At 38.7% G+C, this 21,842-nt stretch overlaps 1 protein-coding gene across 2 annotated transcripts; it reads left to right on the plus strand.

The window, feature by feature from the left end:
- The first annotated feature begins 1,939 nt into the window (after positions 1-1,939).
- On the plus strand, positions 1,940-21,691 carry pla2g7 (phospholipase A2, group VII (platelet-activating factor acetylhydrolase, plasma)). 2 transcript variants are annotated; one of them, XM_079831149.1, is made up of 12 exons: positions 1,967-2,285; positions 2,757-2,899; positions 2,977-3,127; positions 3,316-3,409; positions 3,505-3,573; positions 4,097-4,268; positions 16,071-16,184; positions 16,285-16,376; positions 19,542-19,712; positions 19,795-19,943; positions 20,872-20,988; positions 21,206-21,685. In XM_079831149.1, exons 1-11 carry the CDS (start codon positions 2,213-2,215, stop codon positions 20,970-20,972), a joined length of 1,329 nt encoding a protein of 442 aa, XP_079687275.1. In that variant the 5' UTR covers positions 1,967-2,212; the 3' UTR covers positions 20,973-20,988; positions 21,206-21,685. The 2 variants fall into 2 exon arrangements, with proteins under 2 accessions (XP_079687274.1, XP_079687275.1); XM_079831148.1 differs by having other exon boundaries at positions 1,940-2,285; positions 20,872-21,691.
- Positions 21,692-21,842: the final 151 nt, after the last annotated feature.

The raw sequence follows: 21,842 nt of genomic DNA on the forward strand, positions 1-21,842 counted from the left end.
GGTTCCACCCTGTTACACTCTAAAAAATGCTGGGTTAAAAATAACCCAAGTTGGGTTGAAAATGGACTAACCCAACAATTGGGTTGTTTTAACCCAGCATTTGGGTTGTTTTAACCCAGCGGTTGGGTTAAATGTTTGCTTAAAACAACCCAATCGCTGGGTTAAAACAACCCAATCGCTGGGTTAGTCCATTTTCAACCCAACTTGAGTTATTTTTAACCCAGCATTTTTTAGAGTGTAGGCGGGTCATTTTTAAATAATAATTTGACAGCAACGTTAAATGTTTTTGCATACTTATTTTGAGAGGTGAGGAGCATTAACAGCATATACAGTATATGTTTTTGAACACATTGTTTTATTATTTACCATCCTGTTGACAAAAATGGGTACAAAAAGTACCTGTTCTTAATAATCAATACATTCTATTCATCAATAATAGTTGTTATTGTTTCAAGAATAAAAAACAATACCATGACGGCATAAGGGACATATACTATCCAAGAAAAGCTCATTATTGTTTGACATTTACATTATTAACATTTTGTGATAACTATCCCTAACAGGGTGGAACACCTTCACTGCCAGTGTCTGAACAATGAATCTACCCATAATTATTTTTTTAAGTCCCTGAGCTTGACCAATGTGTATTCCTGATAGTTAAACGTGTCACTATTTTGGGAGAATGCTAAAAACATGAAAATCATGTACTTTTCCCCCCAACATTTATGAAGCCAAAATGTTACCGCATACCATGAATGACCCTTATGTTTGTGTACCGATATTCTGTGTTCAACAGAAAAAAATCATACAGGTTTGGAACATAGACTGTAAAAAAATATGGACGACGCGACTCCATTGACTTCCGCTGACCAAAGTTGAAGCTTTCATAGGCCCGCTCACGGCGCTGACATCTTGGGACCGAGTCTGCGCAGTAGCGATCTCGGGACCGGAGTTGCGCAGTAGAGAGCAGGAAGTAGAGGCGCGATTATCAAAAGCCCGCCCACACTCTCACAGATGCAGAATAATTAATTATGTTGGTGTGAAATAAACAGTTATGGAAGTGTAGAAATGAAAGCTAAAGCTCCAATCTCCTCACAAAAATCCAGAAAAAAGTCTGTTAGTGCCTCAGTGACAACTTCACTCAGAGAAGCCGTCAATCTCAGCTGTCAATCATGACGTCACACCCCCGTTTTTATAGCATCAAATAACTCACTAAAACTAAACTTATTTAAAAAACGAACACTTGAAATGAAATTATTGTAATAAAAACTGCCTAAAATGACAGAAACCATCTTTAGGAAACAATTATTTGAAGTGTAATTAAATAGTTTAGTGTGTCTCGCGCCCATTGAAATACATGGAGAGGCGGGGTTTAGGAGCTATACTGGGACCGGCCACCGGGGGGCGATCGAGGCTCGAAAGCTTCAATTTCTGACTGGAGCACTACAGGCTTGGTTTGGAACAACTTGAGGATGAGTAAATGATGACAATGTTCCTTTTTGGGTGAAGTATCCCTTCAAGACAGTCAAGTTCGTTAGGCTATTCGTTCACTTGCCCAATTGACTCAACTATCATTCCAAAACCAAAGTCCTTTAATAAAATGTTAAAAATTGTCTACAAATCTACTAACAGCCTTTACACACTTTACACACAAATCTTCGGCTTAATTTCTCTCATCGTTTTACATGAAACTGACTCGCAAGTCTGGCATGATGAACTGAACGAACATGGCTGCTTTTTTACAGTCTGACTCTGCCAGTGCCAGCAGAGCAGATCCTCATTCACGAAAAAGTGACTAATTTCTTTCGTCATTGACGACATTTCCTAGTTTATTGCGGGTTGTCCACAAACCAGCTGTTTCGCCTGTCCGAATCTTGTTCAGACTCTGAAAAAGATCCTTACTTTCTGAACTGAAATGAAAAGATTTGTTCAGTAAAAGGGGCGTGTTCGTTTAATGAGTCCAACCAATGAAATGCTCCGTCACAACCCGCACTCGAAAGCTCTTTGAAAGCAGGAAAGCAAGCATGTAGTTTTTTTTTGCGAATCGTTCTTTCGACGAATCATTCATTTAAAAGATTTGTTCAAAAACACTGATCCTTAATCAGCATGATCTGTGACTCAGTTTACACTTGTGTCGAGTCGCGGTCAGGATGAGGCTCCGCCTGCTCAGTGGGGTTTTCAGCTGACGCTTAATGTTGCACTGCTAACGTCGATGTATTTTGTCGGCAGACACGTTCAGCTCACTCTGGTCAAGAAGATATATGAATGGTCAAAGTCAACGTCGGGTAAGTCATTACAAATTTGATTTAAATGTAGTTCGGCACTTTCGAATAGCAATGGCCAGTTATGCTAACTGTAAACAAGCTGGTTGTGTCAATGGGTTCGCTGTTTTGACAGCCACTTCCTATTACGTCACTAGTTTTCATAAAGTTTTTGCATATTTTTTTATAAGTGTCAGACCATTGCTTTAACTGCTTGTCTTTTTATTTATGTAAGCCGTTACAGTTGTGGACAGTAGCTGTTACACTAACACGCACAATGAACTCACATGAGTGGAGGGGGAGTACTTCTCTAAGAGGGGGAGTACTTCTCTAAGAGACAGTATCCATATGACTAAAAACCAAAATGTGGTTATTCACAAGCACTGAGTTAACTAAAAGGACACAGAACGGTGTCAACTGAGAGAGTCCGAAAGCTTGTTTGAGCATGTCATGACATTCCATGCCTTGACATGAAAACTGGTTCTTGTTTTTCAGGTTTAAAGTTTATTCCAAAGTGGAGTTGGTTGGGTATTTTCGCAATGGGCAATTCAAGTGGGCACAACGATATGAGTATCCCGCCAGGAAAAGGACCCCACCGAGTGGGATGCACAGACCTGATGGTGGGCCCCACAGTACATGTAAGTGAGCACTTGAATTGTGTGTACATGAATTGTCTTTGTGTCATCATGATATTTAAAATTTGTATTTCTTCAAGGATACGTTCTTGAGACTCTACTATCCATGCCAAGCATCTGAGAATCCTCACCTGCCAGACTGGGTCCCGTGCAGAGAGTATTTCAACGGCCTCGCAGACTTTATGAAGATTAACAGAGCACTGAGTGAACGAATTTTCAACTACCTCTTTGGTAAACATTTTTTTTATATATATATAGGCTATGCAGTGCTGGGGCTTTTGAAAATGTCATTTTTGTTGTGACACATTGGCAGCTTATCATGCCAGTGATGCCACTTCCTGACACTTTGAGATGTGGTTACAACATCGGTTGCCCCTGTTGTCATGCTATGGCCATTTATGTATGTTTGTTCACATTAGGGTCTTGTAAAATCCCAGCAGCCTGGAATGCATCATTTAAACCGGATGGGAAATATCCTGTCATTATCTTCTCTCATGGACTGGGAGCTTTCAGGTGTGGTTGATTTGAAGATGTAGGAGCAAACATGATCTCAATCCTTGATGCAGTATTTTACATTCCCACTGTGTTTTTCTGTGTTGTATGTTCAGGACAGTGTATTCAGCCATATGTGTTGAACTGGCGTCGCAGGGCTTCATTGTTGCAGCCGTGGAGCACAGGTGCTTGCTTTCTTTCAGTTGGCTATTATTATTAGCTGTAAAAGCTTTTTTGCTTTCCAACAGACCAGTATGTTGAGATAAGAGATATCCGCTAACCTCAAACTGACATGATCACAGTGACAGCTCAGAAATTCTCCTTGCCCTGTGTCACAAAAGGTTTTGTATGTTGTAATAGTCAAAGTGTGTGAGGAGTGTGCAAACAATAGTATAAACTAGGTCATCACATTCTTAACAGTGTTTACCGGTGGACTGACACATTACACAGGACTAACAGCAGCGACGGTGACACACTGCCTTTCAGGTTATAAAACTGGGATCGGAATTCAAACTAGTGTAGTGATAATTATTTAATCAAAATGGAACAATTCAAATAATTTGTAGTTTTAGGGAACAATTTTATTTATAAAGAGTAAGTTAGGTCGATGATGATGTGTCGAGTCTTACTATTAACTAGAAATGTATTTGTGTTGTCTTTGGCCTGTGTGTGTTTTTCTTTCACTAAAATTTGTCTTTTCAATTTCAGGGATGAATCTGCCTCTGCAACATTTCACTTCAGGGAACACACTGAGCCAGGAACAAAAAAGCATCCGTCATGTGACATCGCCAAGCCTGTGTCTGATAATCTGGAGGAGGTTTGGATGTACTACAGGCCGTTGAAACCAGGCGAGAATGAGTTTCCTCTAAGAAACAAGCAAGTGAGGAAAATCTCATTACTCCACTGATATCTACAACATAGTCTTCATATGCTAGTAGTCGGCCCTAGTCTAATATTTGTTGCCCAAAATGACCCCCGTGTTTGTGTTGTTTTGTATTGAAAATAGACTGGGTAAACCCAGCCTGATCTGCTGGCTGTAAAGGCCCTTTCACACTGGACGTGTAATAAAAAAGCGAAGCGGAAAAACGGATATTTCGTGTCCGAATAGTTCGCATCAAAACCATTCACATCAGCCGCAACGCGAGTTTGCGAGCTCCAGCATTACAAAACATTCATGGCGACAGCTGAGAAAACACGGACACTTCCTCATCCAGTGAAGATGAGCTTTTCATTTTATTTAAAATACAGAGAAGAAGGTTTTGGGTGCACCTAGTCTTAAAGAACAGAGAGTCTGAAGGGAAGTATCATGCTAATCTTGTACAGGAGCTAAAACTTTATCATGGCCGGTTCCGCACTTACTTCAATTGTCCGTGTGACAATTTGTGGAGCTCGAGAGAGAGAAGGTAGCAGCGCATCTGACGAGACAAACACACACTTCAGGAACCAATCGATCCAGAGCTGCTCTGTTTCCAGTTGAGTCACAATGTAAACATTTTGTGCCACAGTCGTACTTGATGGAAACGCATTCACTTTCCATAGTCGCGGACACAATTAGGTTAGAAAAAAAATAAACGAGTTTTAACTCAAAAGGTTATGTTATCGTTGTCTGTAGCCTACAGTGGGCAAACAGCTGCAGCTGCACAGCTGTAATCTCATGAGAAATGCGATACCTGGCCAAGGTTAATGTTGATTGAATAGCTAATGACATCAACTGGACATTTTCGTGACCTTTGTTTCCTTGTATGTGATTGGTTTAAGCCTTTTCTGTCGCTGCGAGTGTAAAAAAAAAACATTGTTTTTTCGCCGCAGCATGGCGTTCGGTGTGGAAGCACTCATTACACAAACAGCTGATCAAAAAATAAAACCATTGCGCGTGATTATTCGCGCGTCAAAATCGCGTCCAGTGTGAAAGGACCTTTATTTGAATTATGCTAGTTTATCACGCTTTTTGTGGTCTGATTGGTTGATTGGTCCAATTGCGCACAGTCATTTAATTTATGCTTGTTGATCATGCCTCTTGTGCAGTAGAAAATAAATAGCAGACTCCCTAGTTCAATGTTAAATCTTAAAGGTGCCCTAGAATGATTTGAAACAACATTTTAAATTGTTCTCTGGTATCTACATAGAGGGTATATGGCTTATATAAGGTCAATAATTGTCCAGATACGGTTTTACAGGTCCATTTACAACTCTAGAAATCTTCCCCAGGATGAAATGGTCTCTTTTTGCCTCATTTGGAAGGGTCATGAATATTAATGCAGAGTTCTACTCTGATTGGCTGTTTCACTGCGCGGCTCAATGATAGCAGGCACACTCTGACTGTCATGACGATAGAGAGATTAGGCATTCAACCTCATATGTTTGAGCCTGTTTCTGACGAAAATGCAGATTTTGAGGAACAACAACATGCTTTGAGATTGGAAATGAACGCTTCTGAATGGTAAGTTAAAGGGTTAGTTCACCCAAAAATGAAAATTCTGTCATTAATTACTCACCCTCATGTCGTTCGACACCCGTAAGACCTCCGTTCATCTTCGGAACACAAATGAAGATATTTTAGTTGAAATCTGATGGCTCTGAAAGGCCTCCATTGGCACAATGCACGGTACACTCTCAAGACCCATAAAAGGTACTAAAGACGTCGTTACAAAGTCCATCTCACTACAGTGGTTCTACAATAACTTTATGGAGTGACGAGAATAGTTTTTGTGCGCAAAAAACCCCTAAATAACGACTTGTATAGTGATGACGATTTCAAAACACGGCATCATGAAGCTTCGAAGCGTTATGAATCAGTGAGTCGATTCAGCAGTTTGGATCGCCAAAGTCACGCGATTTCAGCAGTTTGACACGCGATCCGAATCATGATTCAACTCACTGATTCATAACGCTTCGAAGCTTAAAGTCCCTGTAAAGGCAATTCTGAGATTTGTTTCTAAACACATTATAAATGTTAGAAATGTATTGCTGAAACACATTACAAAGACTGTGAACTATGAAGTACTGAATTCAGAAGTTAGACCGTTAAACAGTTTTTCACCGTTGCTGTGTTCAGGATTTTCTGGGCGGGGCTAAAACGGTGGCTGGATGACGCACTGGAGCCACCGAGCCTGGCTCCTCCCCTAACACGATCATAACTAGATCAAATTCGCATCAGTTCGATCGCGAGTTACTGTTAGTACTGTTGGTTACTATAGTCAACAACTTACATAACAGCTTACAAAACAAAAAACGATGAAGAGGTGGATTAATTTTGTGAACAGCAACCTTGATGGAGAGCTGAGGATCATCACCGACACCTACCTCTGCAGTGACTTTACACCGGATCGTTTTACAAACTTTCACCGGAGACAACTGGGATTCACTGATAATCCGCTGCAGAACCGACTATCCCCCGCCCAGGCCTTCATCCTCCCGTCCCGCCGACATCTGGTGCGTCGTGATCATAGACGCTCGTGATCAGTGAGTGTTGTCTTGTGTGCTACTGCCGCTTTCCCGCGAGTGGGCGTGGTTTCGGCGCCGACAGCGGACACACCCCCAGCGTTTGAGAGCAGAGAATGCTGCTCATTTTTTCAGGTTTTTGATAAGCTATTTTATGTACTTCCCGGATTTTTTTATGATTCAAATTTGGCTGGGTGGTTAATAACACATTTATCTGTGGTGTGAGGAACTCAGAACACATGTTTAGTTTTGACTTTACAGGGACTTTAATGACAGTCTTTAGTACCTTTTAAGGGTCTTGAGAGTGTACCGTGCATTGTGCCAATGGAGGCCTTTCAGAGCCATCAGATTTCAACTAAAATATCTTCATTTGTGTTCTGAAGATGAACGGTGGTCTTACGGGTGTCGAACGACATGAGGGAAAGTAATTAAAGCTACACTGTGTAACTTTTAGTTTATTCTTAGCTAAAAACACTTAGTTCTTTCAAAAATATATGTGCTCATTAATGTATATTTACTTCTTTCAAGTAATAAAGTATTCTCGTAAGTTTTTAATATGCCATTTAAAATACATACGGGTAGGGGTTCGAATGCAGGTCGCCATGTTGCCCCTCCATCTTGAAAGTACATTAGCCAAAGAGGGACATACCCGTAAATTCAAGCTTCGCCTTTCGCGTTTCACTCGATGGCACTGTACAAAATTCCCTGCCTTGTGCATGTGCGCGTCAACTTGCTCAGACTTGTCTGGTGCATGCACATAGAGTTTTCATCTCAGCAGCGTCCAGTAACAGAGTTATACAGAGTTTTCCTGGCTTGTTTATTCCCCAAAAGTCTGTTTTTCCTTGTGTGGTATTTCTGTGCGTTAATAACTCCGTAAGTAATAATAGTTATTGTCATTGTAGATGTGTGTCATCGCGTAATTCAGTTGATGTCACCTCAGAAGTATTTTTGTGTCAACATACAATAGCGTAATGCTCACCTATTTGAATAATCATTCAGTTATTTTTTTATCAACAATGTTTATTCGTTTATAGAAAATATTTGCTTGTAATGTATGTTGATGGAAATATGTATCAGGTCTGATCGGCATGTTAACAATTGTTATACAGACCGCACGGCAGTGCTAAAGCTGCACACACTTTTGTAACCCGACACCGCTAGTTAGCAGCAGCTCTGCTCCTTTTAATGCAGCTGCATTTAGCGCCTATATATGGTACAATAAGCTCTGGTTTACGGTTACATTATACAAATGTAACTTATAAGTAGGCATGTGCCGGTATCACATTTTCATGTTGCGATTAATTGCTGAAGCTTTTATCACGGTATACGGTATTATCACGATATTGAAATGTGTTGCAAAAAAGTGTTGTCATACTATAACAGGTTTAATAACTTTCTTATAACAAAAGAACCAAACATTTAAATACAATAAAGCAACACACACAAATGTATAAAGTAAACAAATATTTAAAACAGATTAAAGTGCAAAAGAATTATAAAGAACAATAGGTAACACTTTACAATAATGTCTCACCAGTTAATGCATTAACATTAACAAAGAATGAATAATTACATTTTTACAGTTATTATTCTTTGATAATGTTAGTTAAAAAAGCAACTGTTAGTTAGTGTTAGCTCAGGTCCATTAAATAATACAGTTACAACTTTTGATATTAATAATGTGTTATTAAATGCTGAAATTTACATCTAACTAAGATTGATACACGTTTTAGAAGTATTTTTCATTGTCAGTTTGTTAATGAATGAACTAACGTTAAATAATAGAGCCTTATTGTAAAGTGTGTGACTGAATAACAATCAGAACATATTCAAACAATATCTAGGGCATGTAATTTAGTCCAGATTAAAATATAAAATGTTTAAGTTTGAAAATGAATAGTCTTAAGTCTTTAAGTATTTAGGGGAAACGGCTGCATTTCTGCTGTTCCGTCAGCGCCCTCTGCTGTCAGAGAGTGAATGTGCACTTCAGCGTGTCTCCTTCACGCGCTCAGCCATGTGCTCATGCACATTGAGTTTGTTTACATCAGTGCGCGGTCCTCTTTTACATATTGTTCATTTTAAACGGTTGATGGGTAAAGTATTCTTAAAATGCATTCTAAAAATCTGAATAATTCGTAATAAATAATTATTCACGGTATTTTGAAGTGCCCACGATAACAATATTGTGCATGTTCATTATTGCGGTATATGGTATTACCGTTTACCGGCACATGTCTACTTATAAGTATAGTTATACAGTTCTTAACAGTGTATCTTCTGTCATGTCATTATCGTGTATATTTACCATCCTTATTTGTTCTCTCACAGAAACCACATTTATGTACATATCCACGCAAACCTGTTTATGCCTTGCAATTGGATGACTGAATAAACATTACTATCTGAGGTCGAACTGGAAGCCATGTTAATCTTGGACTAAATTGGCCACCGTAGGAGTTAAAACGAAATCGGAATTGAGAGGAACAGAAACTAAAATTCACTGGATGGTCATATACCTTTTCACCGCTAGATGGGGGGAAAATATCACACAGTGTAGCTTTAATGACAGAATTTTCATTTTTGGGTGAACTAACCCTTTAACCCTTAATCGCCCCTCAAGTAGGGTTTACGTTTGAGTCCCTTGGGGTCAGATAGACCCCAAACTTTTACAGAGCGATTGCATAAGGAAATATAATTTTTTTTTACATGGAAAACTATATATCATTTTTTTTATTTACTTCTCAACTATACATTTATGCTGTGTTTTTGTGGGTATTTGGTAGTTTTTTACCTATTTACTGCACAAATACTTAACTATGTCAAGTCAAGTCAAGTCAACTTTATTTATATAGCGCTTTTAACAATGTAGATTGTTTCAAAGCAGCTTTACAGTGTTAAACAGGAAAATAATGCAGCATAATTTTATTCAGCTGTATAGCCATTCTGGAAAAATTTCAAGTATCATACAGTGACAGTGTGGGCTTTAGATCAATAATTTGATCAGTAATTTAGTTTAAATGGTTAATTTAGTTTATTATTTAGATGTATTTCGATGTTTAGTTGAAAAATGTAGTGTCCCCAACTGAGCACGCCAAGCCAGAGGCAACAGTGGCAAGGAAACCAAAACCCCATTAGGTGACCTAATGGAGAAAAATAAACCTTGGGAGAAACCAGGCTCAGTCGGGGTGCCAGTTCTCCTCTGACCAATTAACAAACAGCGTATTATTATTATTATTATTCTTGCAGTTTTACAGCTCGGAGGTCATAATAGATCAGAATATTCGAGGGACCGGGGGCAACATGCTGGAGACGGGTTTATTGATGATGATGTTGATTAAATAATTATTAAAGTGCAATATTCGAATGATCGGAGGCAACACGCTGGAGACGGGTTTATTGAGATGCCGTGTCGATGAGGCAGTTTCAGGGGGAGTCTAATCACGGTCTCCCAGACACTTCGGGGTCCTGTGTTGGTCTTCTCTGGGCGCAGGTCCACCATCTGATCTGGATACGGCCCGGATCCAGCTGACTGCAGTAAACCTCGGGATAAAACAGAGAGACTAACATTAGCGTAGATGGCATTCTTCCGATGATGTAACGAGTACATCAGGTGTTATGGGAAGTGTTCCCGGTTCCGGCTGACCTAGTTAATGCAGCCTAACAATCATTTCATTGAAAAAGTGTTTTATGTGTATGCCACAGTAAAGAGATGTGTTTTTAGTCTAGATTTAAACTGACAGAGTGTGTCTGCTTCCCGAACAATGTTAGGAAGACTGTTCCAGAGTTTAGGTGCTAAATAGGAAAAGGATCGACCGCCTGCAGTTGATTTGGATATTCTCGGTATGATCAACTGGCCAGAATTTTGAGACCGCAGTAGACGTGATGGAGTATAATATGTTAAGAGCTCGCTCAAGTATTGGGGAGCTAAACCATTTAGTGCTTTGTAAGTAATAAGTAAGATTTTAAAATTTATGCGATGTTTAATAGGCAGCCAGTGCAGTGTTGACAGAACTGGGCTAATATGGTCATACTTCCTGGTTCTAGTAAGAACTCGAGCTGCTGCGTTTTGGACCAGCTGGAGTTTATTTATTAAGCGAGCAGGGCCACCACCCAGTAGAGCATTACAATAATCTAACCTTGAGGTCATGAACGCATGAACTAACTGTTCAGCATTTTGCATTGAGAGCATGTGCCGTAATTTAGATATATTTTTAAGATGGTAGAAAGCAGTTTTACAGATGCTAGAAACATGGCTTTCAAACGAAAGATTGGTATCAAAGAGCACACCCAGGTTCCTCACTGACGACGAGGACTTGACAGAACAGCCATCAAGTGTTAGACAGTATTCTAGGTTACTACTTGTGGAGCTTTTTTGTCCAATAATTAAAAATTCAGTTTTTTCTGAATTGAGTTGCAGGAAATTACCAGTCATCCAATGTTTTATATCAGCTATGCATTCCGTTAATCTTGTGAATTGGTAAGTTTCTTTAGGGCGTGAAGAAATATAGAGCTGAGTATCGTCAGCATAACAATGAAAACTAACGCCATGCTTCCTAATGATATCTCCCAGTGGTAGCATGTACAGGGTGAAGAGTAGCGGTCCTAGCACTGAGCCTTGTGGTACTCCATACTGAACTTGCGATCGGTGTGACATATCTTCATTTACTACTACAAACTGATAACGGTCGCATAGGTATGATTTAAACCATGATAATGCAATTCCACTAATACCTACATAATTTTCGAGTCTATTCAAAAGAATGTTGTGGTCGATAGTATCAAATGCAGCGCTAAGATCGAGTAACACTGATAGAGAGATACAGCCACGATCGGATGATAAGAGCAAATCATTTGTAACTCTGACGAGAGCAGTCTCAGTGCTATGATACGGTCTAAATCCTGACTGGAAATCCTCACAGATACCATTTCTTTCTAAAAAGGAACATAATTGTGAAGACACTGCCTTTTCAAGTATTTTTGACAGAAAGGGTAGATTTGAGATTGGTCTATAATTGACTAAATCTGTAGGATCAAGTTGCGGTTTTTTAATAAGTGGTTTAATAATAGCCAACTTAAAAGTTTTCGGTACATATCCTAATGACAAAGATGAATTAATGATATTAAGAAGAGGATCTATGACCTCTGGTAGCATCTCTTTTAATAGCCTAGTTGGTATAGGGTCGAGCATACATGTTGTCGATTTTGATGATTTAACGAGTTTAGCCAATTCTTCTTCTCCTATAGCAGTGAATGAGTGTATTTTTTCCTCAGTGACACTACAATGCTCTGTCTGATGTGATGCTGTATTAGACGGCTGCATGGTTAAAAAATTTTTCCTAATATTATCAATCTTCCATGTGAAGAAGTTCATAAAGTCATTACTGCTGTGCTGTTTACAATCATCAGAAGTTGAAGCTTTATTTTTGGTTAATTTAGCCACTGTATCGCATAAATACCTTGGGTTGTGTTTGTTTTCTTCCAAGAGAGTTGAGAAATAAGCAGATCTAGCAGTTTTTACAGCCTTTCTGTATGTGATCATGTGCTCTTTCCACGAATTACGAAATACCTCTAATTTTGTTTTCTTCCAGCTGCGCTCCATTTTTCTGGCTGCTGTTTTAAGGGCCCGGGTGTGCTCGTTGTACCACGGCGTTGGACTATTTTCTTTAATCTTCTTTAAGCGCAGAGGAGCAACTGTGTCTAAAGTACTGCAAAAGAGAGAGTCAATAGTTTCTGTTGCAACATCGAGTTCTTCTATACTATCTGGGATGCTGAGCAGATGATACTGATGAGGGAGATTATTTAAAAAGCAATCTTTAGTAGCGGCAGTGATTGTCCTGCCATTTTTAAAGCGAGGGGGCGGCTTTGCAACCTTAGCTAAATTAAGTATACATGATACTAAGTAATGATCTGAGATGTCATCGCTCTGCTGCAGAATTTCAACGGTATCAACATTTATTCCATGTGACAATATTAGGTCTAAAGTATGATTATGGCGATGAGTGGCTCCTGACACGTGTTGCCTAACTCCAATAGAGTTTAGTGTGTCTTTAAATGCTAATCCCAATACGTCTTTTCCGTTGTCAACATGGATATTAAAATCACCAACAATTAGTACTTTATCTACGGCCAATACTAACTCTGATAGAAAATCAGCAAATTCTTTGATAAAGTCTGTATTATGCCCAGGTGGCCTGTATACAGTAGCTAACACAAATGTTGAACGGGTTTTATCATGTACACTACATAGCGTTACATAAAGCACCAAAACTTCGAAGGAATTATATTTGAAACTAGACTTCTGAGTAATACTGAAGATATTATTATAAATTACAGCAACCCCTCCCCCTTTACCTTTCAGACGCGGCTCATGTTTATAACAATAATCTTGGGGGGTGGACTCATTTAAGGTAATGTAGTCGTCAGGTTTTAGCCAGGTTTCTGTCAAACAGAGCACATCTAGATTATTATCTGTAATAATATCATTAACAATAAGCGCTTTTGGGGAAAGGGATCTAATATTCAGCAACCCAAGCTTTATCAATTGTTCATCTGTATTATATATTTTTTTTATTTGTTGGACGTCAATTACATTTTTACTGTTGAATGGTTTTGATGTTTTTTTGTATTTACTAATTCGGGGAACAGACACAGTCTCTATATGATAATATCTAGGTGAAAGAGTCTCTATGTGCTGGGATTTATCTGACTCCGGTAACGTGAGACAGCTAGCAGACGGTCGGTCATAAATTGGCTCATTAAAAATTATTTTTTAATGAAAAAATCACTTGAATGATGATCTTAAATAAATATAAATAGTTTTTGGACATTGCTCTATGTGTTAGGGATAGAATACCGCCATCTGTAGGTTTGTGGAAAAACTTTAGGAATTATAGTTAAAGAGAGAGAGAGTGCAATGACCACATTATCCAATAGAGGTCCATAGAGAAGTTATGCAAAAGTTAAGCTGCCTTTCATCTTTCTTTTATTTGCCCTTTTCCCTCTCTTTCTCATGATTGTTCCATGTTGCATTTGTTCTCTAGTATTTGTCCTTCATTTATGTATGGATTTTTTTCAGATTTATGCCAGTTTTGTTGATTTTATTTGCCAGTTTCTATAAAAATGCTCTCTGTTGCAGTCACACACGTGTGTGTTTGTGTGTGTGTGTGTGCGTGTGTGTATGAGACAGAAAGTTCGTTCCACTTTGTGTTTATGCTCTAGGACCAGATCTTGATATAAATGTAGACATTTTCAGATTTATACTGGATTTAGTTGATTTTTTTTTACAAACAAAGTGAAAAAAAAACATTTTTTACATTTTCCCATTCATTGCCAAAATCCCCCAAAATGCTCCAGACACCTGTGTTTGTGTTTGTGTGTGTGTGCGTGTGAGTGAACATGCTTGTTCCATATTGCATTTGTGCTCTAGTATTAGTACTTCATTTATGTATGAAAATCTTTCAGATTTATGCCAGTTTTGTTGATTTTATTTGCCAGTTTCTATAAAAATGCTCTCTGTTGCAGTCACACACATGTGTGTGTTTGTGTGTGTGTGTGTGTGCGTGTGTGTATGAGACAGAAAGTTCGTTCTACTTTATGTTTATGCTCTAGGACTAGACCTTGATATAAATGTGGAAATTTTCAGATTTATACTGGATTTAGTAAAAAAAAATTGACAAAAAAAGTGATTTTTTTTTATTTTTTACACTTTCCCATTCATTTTCAATGTGGGGTCAATCTGACCCCGAGGGACTTAAACGGTAAATTTTTTTTTACACACCTTTAGAACAACCAAATAAAGCCCAGATTTTTTGTGCATGTTGAGATAGATTATGTAGGAAAAGTCACCGAGTCTCATGGCCCTGAGATGAAGGGAACACTTTTAAAAAATGGAGGAAAAGTCCAGTGGGGTCAGCTGGACCCCAAGGGACGATTAAGGGTTAAGTCTTTATTTTAATTAGGAACCTGCAAAATCATTACGTCCATACCAGAACTTCAGCCTAAACGATAGCTAACATATAGCATTAAATATACACATCAGCAGTCACAACTTTTTTAGCATTGTAAAAACATTTCAATTATTGTAATATGTCCCTGTATGATTTTACAATGATAGCTTCTTCACTTTGAATCACAAACTGAACTGGGTAGCGCTTAAATATGTTGTTTGTACAGTAACGTTTGACAGTAGAGTACTGATTTTATTAACAAATTGAATAGAAGCCTTATCAAATTACTATCGTTTCAACTTAAATGGTGGAGAAGGTGACGTTAGCTAGAAGGATCGAGTGAGCTATGTGTAAGCAACCAAACTAACGTAGTACGTTACATATCTACGGTTGTATTTTGTAATTTATGACAACACTGGCATGAAATAATATTAACCTTTGTCATTAGGCATACTATTTAGTTATGTAAGCTACTTGGATTATCCTATTGTTACTGTACTAGCATCTTGCGTTGGATCTAGACAACAACGGGGATATTATCGTTAATGTTGTCTCTCTCTAAGAAACTTTCAATTTAATCAGAAATTGTTTAGACAGTCAAGAAGTGGATAAAATCACTACTTACTGCTTGCAGGTATACGGTTGGAATTGCCCCTTTCTTCAGTGTCGGACGCTGAGCAAAGCCTGCTTGATATTGTCCCAGGTTTGAAAAACTGTCCGTGGTGAAAGGGGCTGAGCAAACTAACAACTTTGAATTAAATTGTTGCGGTATCCGATTATAAATAAACATCAACCATGCCTGTTGACATGTTTTATCTGTGGGAAGAGTATGAAACTTATTCACATCCCCTGTACAGCCTGGAACATAACATTTGTTTCCATGATCTGCCATGTTCGCTATCCTCTTTCGCCTGACAGCAAACATGTGCTTGCATATGCAAATGTTGGGGGCGTACATATTAATGATCTTGATTTGCCTATTTTTAAGGAGATTTACATATGAAGGAGGCAGTGGTGTTTGAGACTCACTGTATGTGATTTACATGTACTGAACTCCTGTTATTTAACTATGGCAAGGATAATTAAATGTTTCCTTCTAGGGCACCTTTAAATTGAGCTTGGTCTGGTGATAGCCAGACAACATTAAAAACCCACCAATAATCATTATGCAATTGGTATTAGTGTAAACTGTACTTGTTTGTCCATAATTACTGAAATAAATTATGGTCCTGGCTAGTGCGCAATTGATGAAACTGTGTTCCATGCAAATTAATCAAATTTCCTTTATGTTTCAGGTAAAGCAAAGAGCGAATGAATGTATCAGAGCCTTGGATATTCTCTTTGAAATCAATTCAGGAAAATCTGTGGAGAACGTCTTACAGTGTGACTTTGATTTGTCAACAATGGAGGTGAATAAATTGCTTGATCATATTCCGTGATACTTTATTTATTATAGTATTGTAAATAAGTGATGGAGAGCTGTTGGTAATGCACCTTTCTGCATTTCAGAATTCCATGGACTTGTGTAGAATAGCAGTAATGGGACATTCCTTCGGAGGCGCGACGGTGATCGAATGTTTGTGCAAGGAGGTCAAATTCAAGTATGTTTTGTGCTGACTAGCATGTCCAATACGTATCGTGACACTGTGGCTGCGTCCGAAACCTGCAAAAGCCTGCCTTTCGGAGGACACATTTCAAGGCAGGAAGGCATCAAGGCACGTCCGAATCGAATGTTAGCTTCACTTCCTGTCTCCTGAGATACCTTCATCTAATCGATTTTCGAAGGCAGCACTTATGTATCCTTCGCTGCTTTTGATATTCCACAATCCTGTGCTTTCCATTCTGTGACAGTTAGGCCGTGTGTCCACCAAAGTGTTTTTTCACGCAGCTGGCTGGTGTTTTCAATGGGAGCGCTACGTTTTTAGAACGCCATGAGGGTAACGACGCACTGAGCGAGTATTTCACGCTCAAGCACTGAGGAGTTCAGCGTTTTTTTACTGGTCGCCGAGTTGAAGAATGTTCAACTCTGAGTAATGCTGCATTCACACCAAACGCGACTAGAGCGTCAGGAGCGATTTCAATGGAAAGGCACGTTGACACGCGTCTGGAGGTCCTGCGGTACGGTAGATGCGTTTGCGCAATGCGATGGACGTGGTTCCGCCTCGATGCAAATTGAGCGTCTTGCTTGATATGCACGAGTGGTGCTTTCTGTGCATTCACGCGTTTGAAGCAAATTCACATCTGACCCCGAGTTGAAAAATTTGAACGCGTTAACCAATCAGGAGCCTGCTTGCTGCTATCACGTGGTAAAGTGACGTGATGAGAAACCCTGCATAATTTAAAATACTACTATTGTCACAAAATGTAGTTTTAAGACTTTTTCAGGTGAGAATGTAGTCATTTAAACCTCAAATCTGTGTTTTTTTTATAAAGAGAGCGCCTATTTAAAAAAAATAATCTTGCGTTTTTGGAGTTCAGCGCTCATTAACCCCGGCGAGAGCAGCCTTTCCTCGGCTTGTCCTTCTGAGCAGCTGGCTCTGATGTCCTGTAGTGGTTCGTCTTGTGTGGATCTAACAGGCGATCTTTGGTGTCATGAATCTATAATTTGTTGTCTGCCAAATCGTTTTGACTGAGGGCCTAGAGAAGTTTCATAACTTTATTTTTTTAAGGATATTTAAATATACATGCAGTGACGATAATGTAGGAGTTGCCTGGACCACATTCGTGTGGCTATTAATGTTTAATATATATTTTTTATGAAAATGAAAAGAGGCAGAGTGGTGTTTTGACATATTTCTCCTGGAGCGCCTTGAACGCACGTCTCTTTCGCTTCAAACGCTCAATTTACAAGCGCGTCCAATTCGCTGTGGACGCGCGAATGGATTCAAAATGTTCAAGCGTCCAACTAGACGTGATTTTGACGCTCTATTCGCGTTTGGTGTGAACACAGCATAAAGCGCAGCGCTCATCACTGTCACTTTTCACACAGCCGTCCAATCAGAGTGGAGGAGGGGCGGGACAAATACAACACCGACCAACCGCCACATTCTGCTTGTACTGTACAACGTCAGATGACAACAAGCAGTATAATAACGGAACAAAATAATTTTTAAACGAGCCAGAGCAAATACTTTACATTGTATCAGCATTTTTATATAGAATCAATACAGAAAAAAACTATCTGTGAAATGAGATGCTAGTAACACTTCCACGCATATTCCGTATCATAACAAGTAAAGAGTCTCAACTAAAAAAACGCTGCCAAAACGCTTTCAAGCGCCCACAGCGAGATGTTTTCAGCAGAGCGCCTATTGTTTTCAGCCGGTTAAAATGCTTTGGTGGACACGCGGCCTTAAGCTGGGGAAAAAGATGCCGTCAGAAAGTTGCGTTTGCTGGTCAGTTTGTGTGTAAATGTACGTTTTGTTTTTTTTACCAACATTTTCCACTTCTGATGTAATTTCTAGCGAGAAATTACTAATGTAGTAATTAAATATTTGTTTAGTTCTCACCAAAACTGTAGATCATTAAACGGTTACACTAAAGTAAAGTCTGTCCAAAATTAGTTTTGTGAGGTGCCTTCATGCACAAACGCTGCCTTACAAGCCATTGTCTGATAAGGCAGCGAGGCAACGAGTCAGTTGCCTAGGTTTTCGGACGCAGCCTGTGTTACAAGATCTTGTGGGTAGATAATTAGCATGTTTTGCAGGCTGTTTGTGAAACGATGCTTTCAGTCAGTGCGGTTGGCCAATATTTTATCCTTGACGCTGATGTGTGTGAAAACCTCTGCAAGTTTCCGTTTTTTTTTTTAGATGGATTTTTCATAAAACATCCCACACTACTTGAAAGCTTGTAAAATAGAAAGCTAAATAGAGCGAATCATTTACACAAAAAAAAGTTTATGAAAACATTATTAGCATTACATTCAGAGAAACAAAATACATTAATTAGCCACGAAAGGCATTTACTTTCTAAACAATTAATTATAGTAATATTAAAAGGATAGTTCTCCCAAAAATGAAAATTAGCCCATGATTTACTCACCCTCAAGCTATCCTAGGTGTAAATGACATTATTTTCATTTCAGACGAATACAATCGGAGTTATATAAAAAAAATTCCATTATAGTTCAAGCATTATAATGGCAGTGAAAAGCAGCCCAAAAAAGTTGCATCCATCCTTCATAAACTTACTCTACACGGCTCCGGGGGGTTAATAAAGGCCTTCTGAAGTGAATTGATGGTTTTGTTTAAGAAAAATATTCATATTTAAAACACGTTATAAAGTAAAATAGCTTCTGGCGAAGCTTGAGAAGAAAGTGTAACTCCTCTCGCAGTTCAAACGCTTATGCTATGTCCGACGTCATCGTCGCGCCAGTTAGGCTTTTTCCGTAAGTTGAATATGGAAGGTGGTCCGCCGGAAGCTTGATATTTTACTTTATAACGTGTTAAATATGGATATATTTCTTTCAAAAACCCATCGATTCACTTCAGAAGGCCTTTATTAACCCCTGGAGCCGTGTGGAAAGTTTATGAAGGATGGACACTTTTTTTTGGGCTTCATTTCACCATTCACTGCCATTATAATGCTTGGATTAGCCAGGATATTTTTTAATATAACGCCAATTGTATGAATCTGAAAGAAGAATGTCATATACACCTAGGATGGCTTGAGGGTGAGCATTTTCATTTTCGGGTGAACTATCCCTTTAATAGCGCTATGTAGCTTGTAAAGAGAATAATTATCCTCGCATCAACGTTGCCTCTTAGGTGTGGCGTAGCTCTGGACTCGTGGATGTTTCCCCTGGACGAGGAGATCTTCCCAGGAGTGAAGCAGCCAATCTTTTTTATCAACTCTGAAAAATTTCAGTGGATTGGGAATATCATCCGTATGAGGAAGCTGGACTCTGCCATCATTCCCAGAAAAATGATAACTATCAAGTCAGTAATTTTTTTTCCACCCCCAAGTAATTAATTCAGAAAAATTGGCTTAATTTAATTGTGCTTTACAATGTTTTGGCAGGGGGACAGTCCATCAGAGCTTCCCAGATTTCACCTTTCTTACTGGGAACTGCATTGGAAAGCTCCTGAAGCTGAAAGGAGAGATTGATCCACATATAGCCTTGGATCTTTCCAACAAAGCAACTTTGGCTTTTCTTCAACGCCACTTACGTGAGTTATTTACCTTATTTTTTTTTGTATGAATGGTTCAGTGTTTCAGCTTTTTCGTTGAATCTTTTGTAATAGACTACCGTTTAGAAGTTTGGGGTCAGTAAGATTTTAGAAACAATTAACACATGCAAGGATGTATTACAAAGACATTGCAGGAATAAATAGCATATAGTAGTTTGTACATAAAATGTAAATAGTTTAAAGCTACACTATGTAACTTTTCCGTCCACTAGAGGTCGCCTGTTCAAAACAAAGGCGTAGTTTGATGACTCCACGTTTGAGCGCAGAATCTTGGGAAATGTGGTCTTCAGCTCACAGCCGGTGGAAAACAGTCAGGATAGGACTCGGGCAGAAATCATGTTCATGGATGCGATTATTAACATTACTGTAGTGAAGCAGAGCAGGACCGAGTGTTGTGGAGCGGAGCAAGGCCGCAGGAGCGATTGAAGAGCGGGACTTTTATTATGACACGGTTGCCGGCGCCACTTCCTCTTTTCCAGTCATGAGTGAGGTAACGCAACTCTGTTTATCGTATTAGATATATCTAAGTGTGTTGAAAAGGAAGTTATGACGTTCGCTCGGTGGCTGCTATGACACTTGTTCACACTGCAGTGAGTAAAGTGTTTCACTGAATAAAACCGGAAACCGAGGGTGACGCATATATGACGCAATCGACAGGCGACTCCCTCACACGCATAGCTCACACATCCCGGTTCCTTGGTTAAAATAGCAATTTCTCACGATTTACAAATAGTTGGAAACATTTGGGATATTCTAAGTACTCAACTGAACAAAATATATAACACTGGCCTAGTGGTTTCTGGATATTTTACTGCAAAAAATCCTACATAGTTCACCTTTAAATCGAACCGACCCGAGACTTTTAAAAGGTAGTATATGTAATAATTTTTTTTACTTTATTTCCCAGCTCTGGACAGAGACTTCAATAAGTGGGATCCTTTAATTGATGGAAAAGATGACAACTTGATTCCAGGAACCAACATTGTTATACCACAATCATCTATTTAATCATCTATTTAATCAAGTAACATGAAATGTTTATCAGTACAATGATTTTGTAACGTTGCAAATGCACATGTAACCGAGTTGGGTGGTTACATGAGAACAGGGCAATCTATTTTTGAAATTTCATAAAAGGAGACTAAATATTGACTGCGGTGTATGAGTACGATTGAATTTGCACTATGGATTAGACAGTGATCTTATGTAATTTACATTTAGTATTTTTTTTTTTTTTAAAGGGCAAAACTACAAACTTCTGGAAGTTACCTGCTACATTTTAAACACTTCACCATCCTGTCATGTGCCTTAATGTTTTTACAACCATGTAAAGCAGAGGTTTTTATATCAATTAAATGTTTTCAGTGAATTCTGTGCCTGACAGAAGCAGACAACCATGTACAAATATAAGTACCACACTGTGAAATGTATTCATCATATCCTGTTTGTGTGTTGCCCTATATTGAGAACAGTTGTAACACATTATAGAAAACAACCTTATAGAGGAGTCTAAGATCATCTCTGGATCTGTAACTAAAACCTGTAATTTCCTGATTTGTAAGTTATTGAAATCAATTTTTACACTACTAATCTCTGGTCAGTAAGATATTTTTAAAGCTATAATGTAGGATTTCAATATCTCTCGCTGGATTCCAGTACAGCCACAAAAATGCACAATTTTCTTACGTATTTGTGATTTTGTTTATTAAACAGAATATCTTACCTTTGGTGTTTTTTTTTTTTTCCATTTACACAAAAAGTCTGAATAACAAAGAAATGTTCGTAGAAGTGCTACACACAAAGGGTGCATATTTATTAAAGAAAAATTTCAACCAGTTACCACAAAATGCAGAAAATTGCTTTTTCACCACAAATGTA

Source organism: Gobio gobio, assembly GCF_949357685.1.
Source record: "Gobio gobio genome assembly, chromosome: 12".
In the NCBI taxonomy this organism is placed as follows: Eukaryota; Metazoa; Chordata; class Actinopteri; order Cypriniformes; family Gobionidae; genus Gobio; species Gobio gobio.

What these genes read in the sequence shown, in the direction of transcription:
- pla2g7 (XM_079831148.1), top strand. Translation starts at nt 2,213, where the DNA reads ATGTATTTTGTCGGCAGACACGTTCAGCTCACTCTGGTCAAGAAGATA. An exon ending in TTGATTTGTCAACAATGGAG is followed by an intron (nt 16,185 to 16,284) that starts GTGAATAAATTG and finishes TCTGCATTTCAG; the next exon opens with AATTCCATGGACTTGTGTAG. An exon ending in TGCAAGGAGGTCAAATTCAA is followed by an intron (nt 16,377 to 19,541) that starts GTATGTTTTGTG and finishes GTTGCCTCTTAG; the next exon opens with GTGTGGCGTAGCTCTGGACT.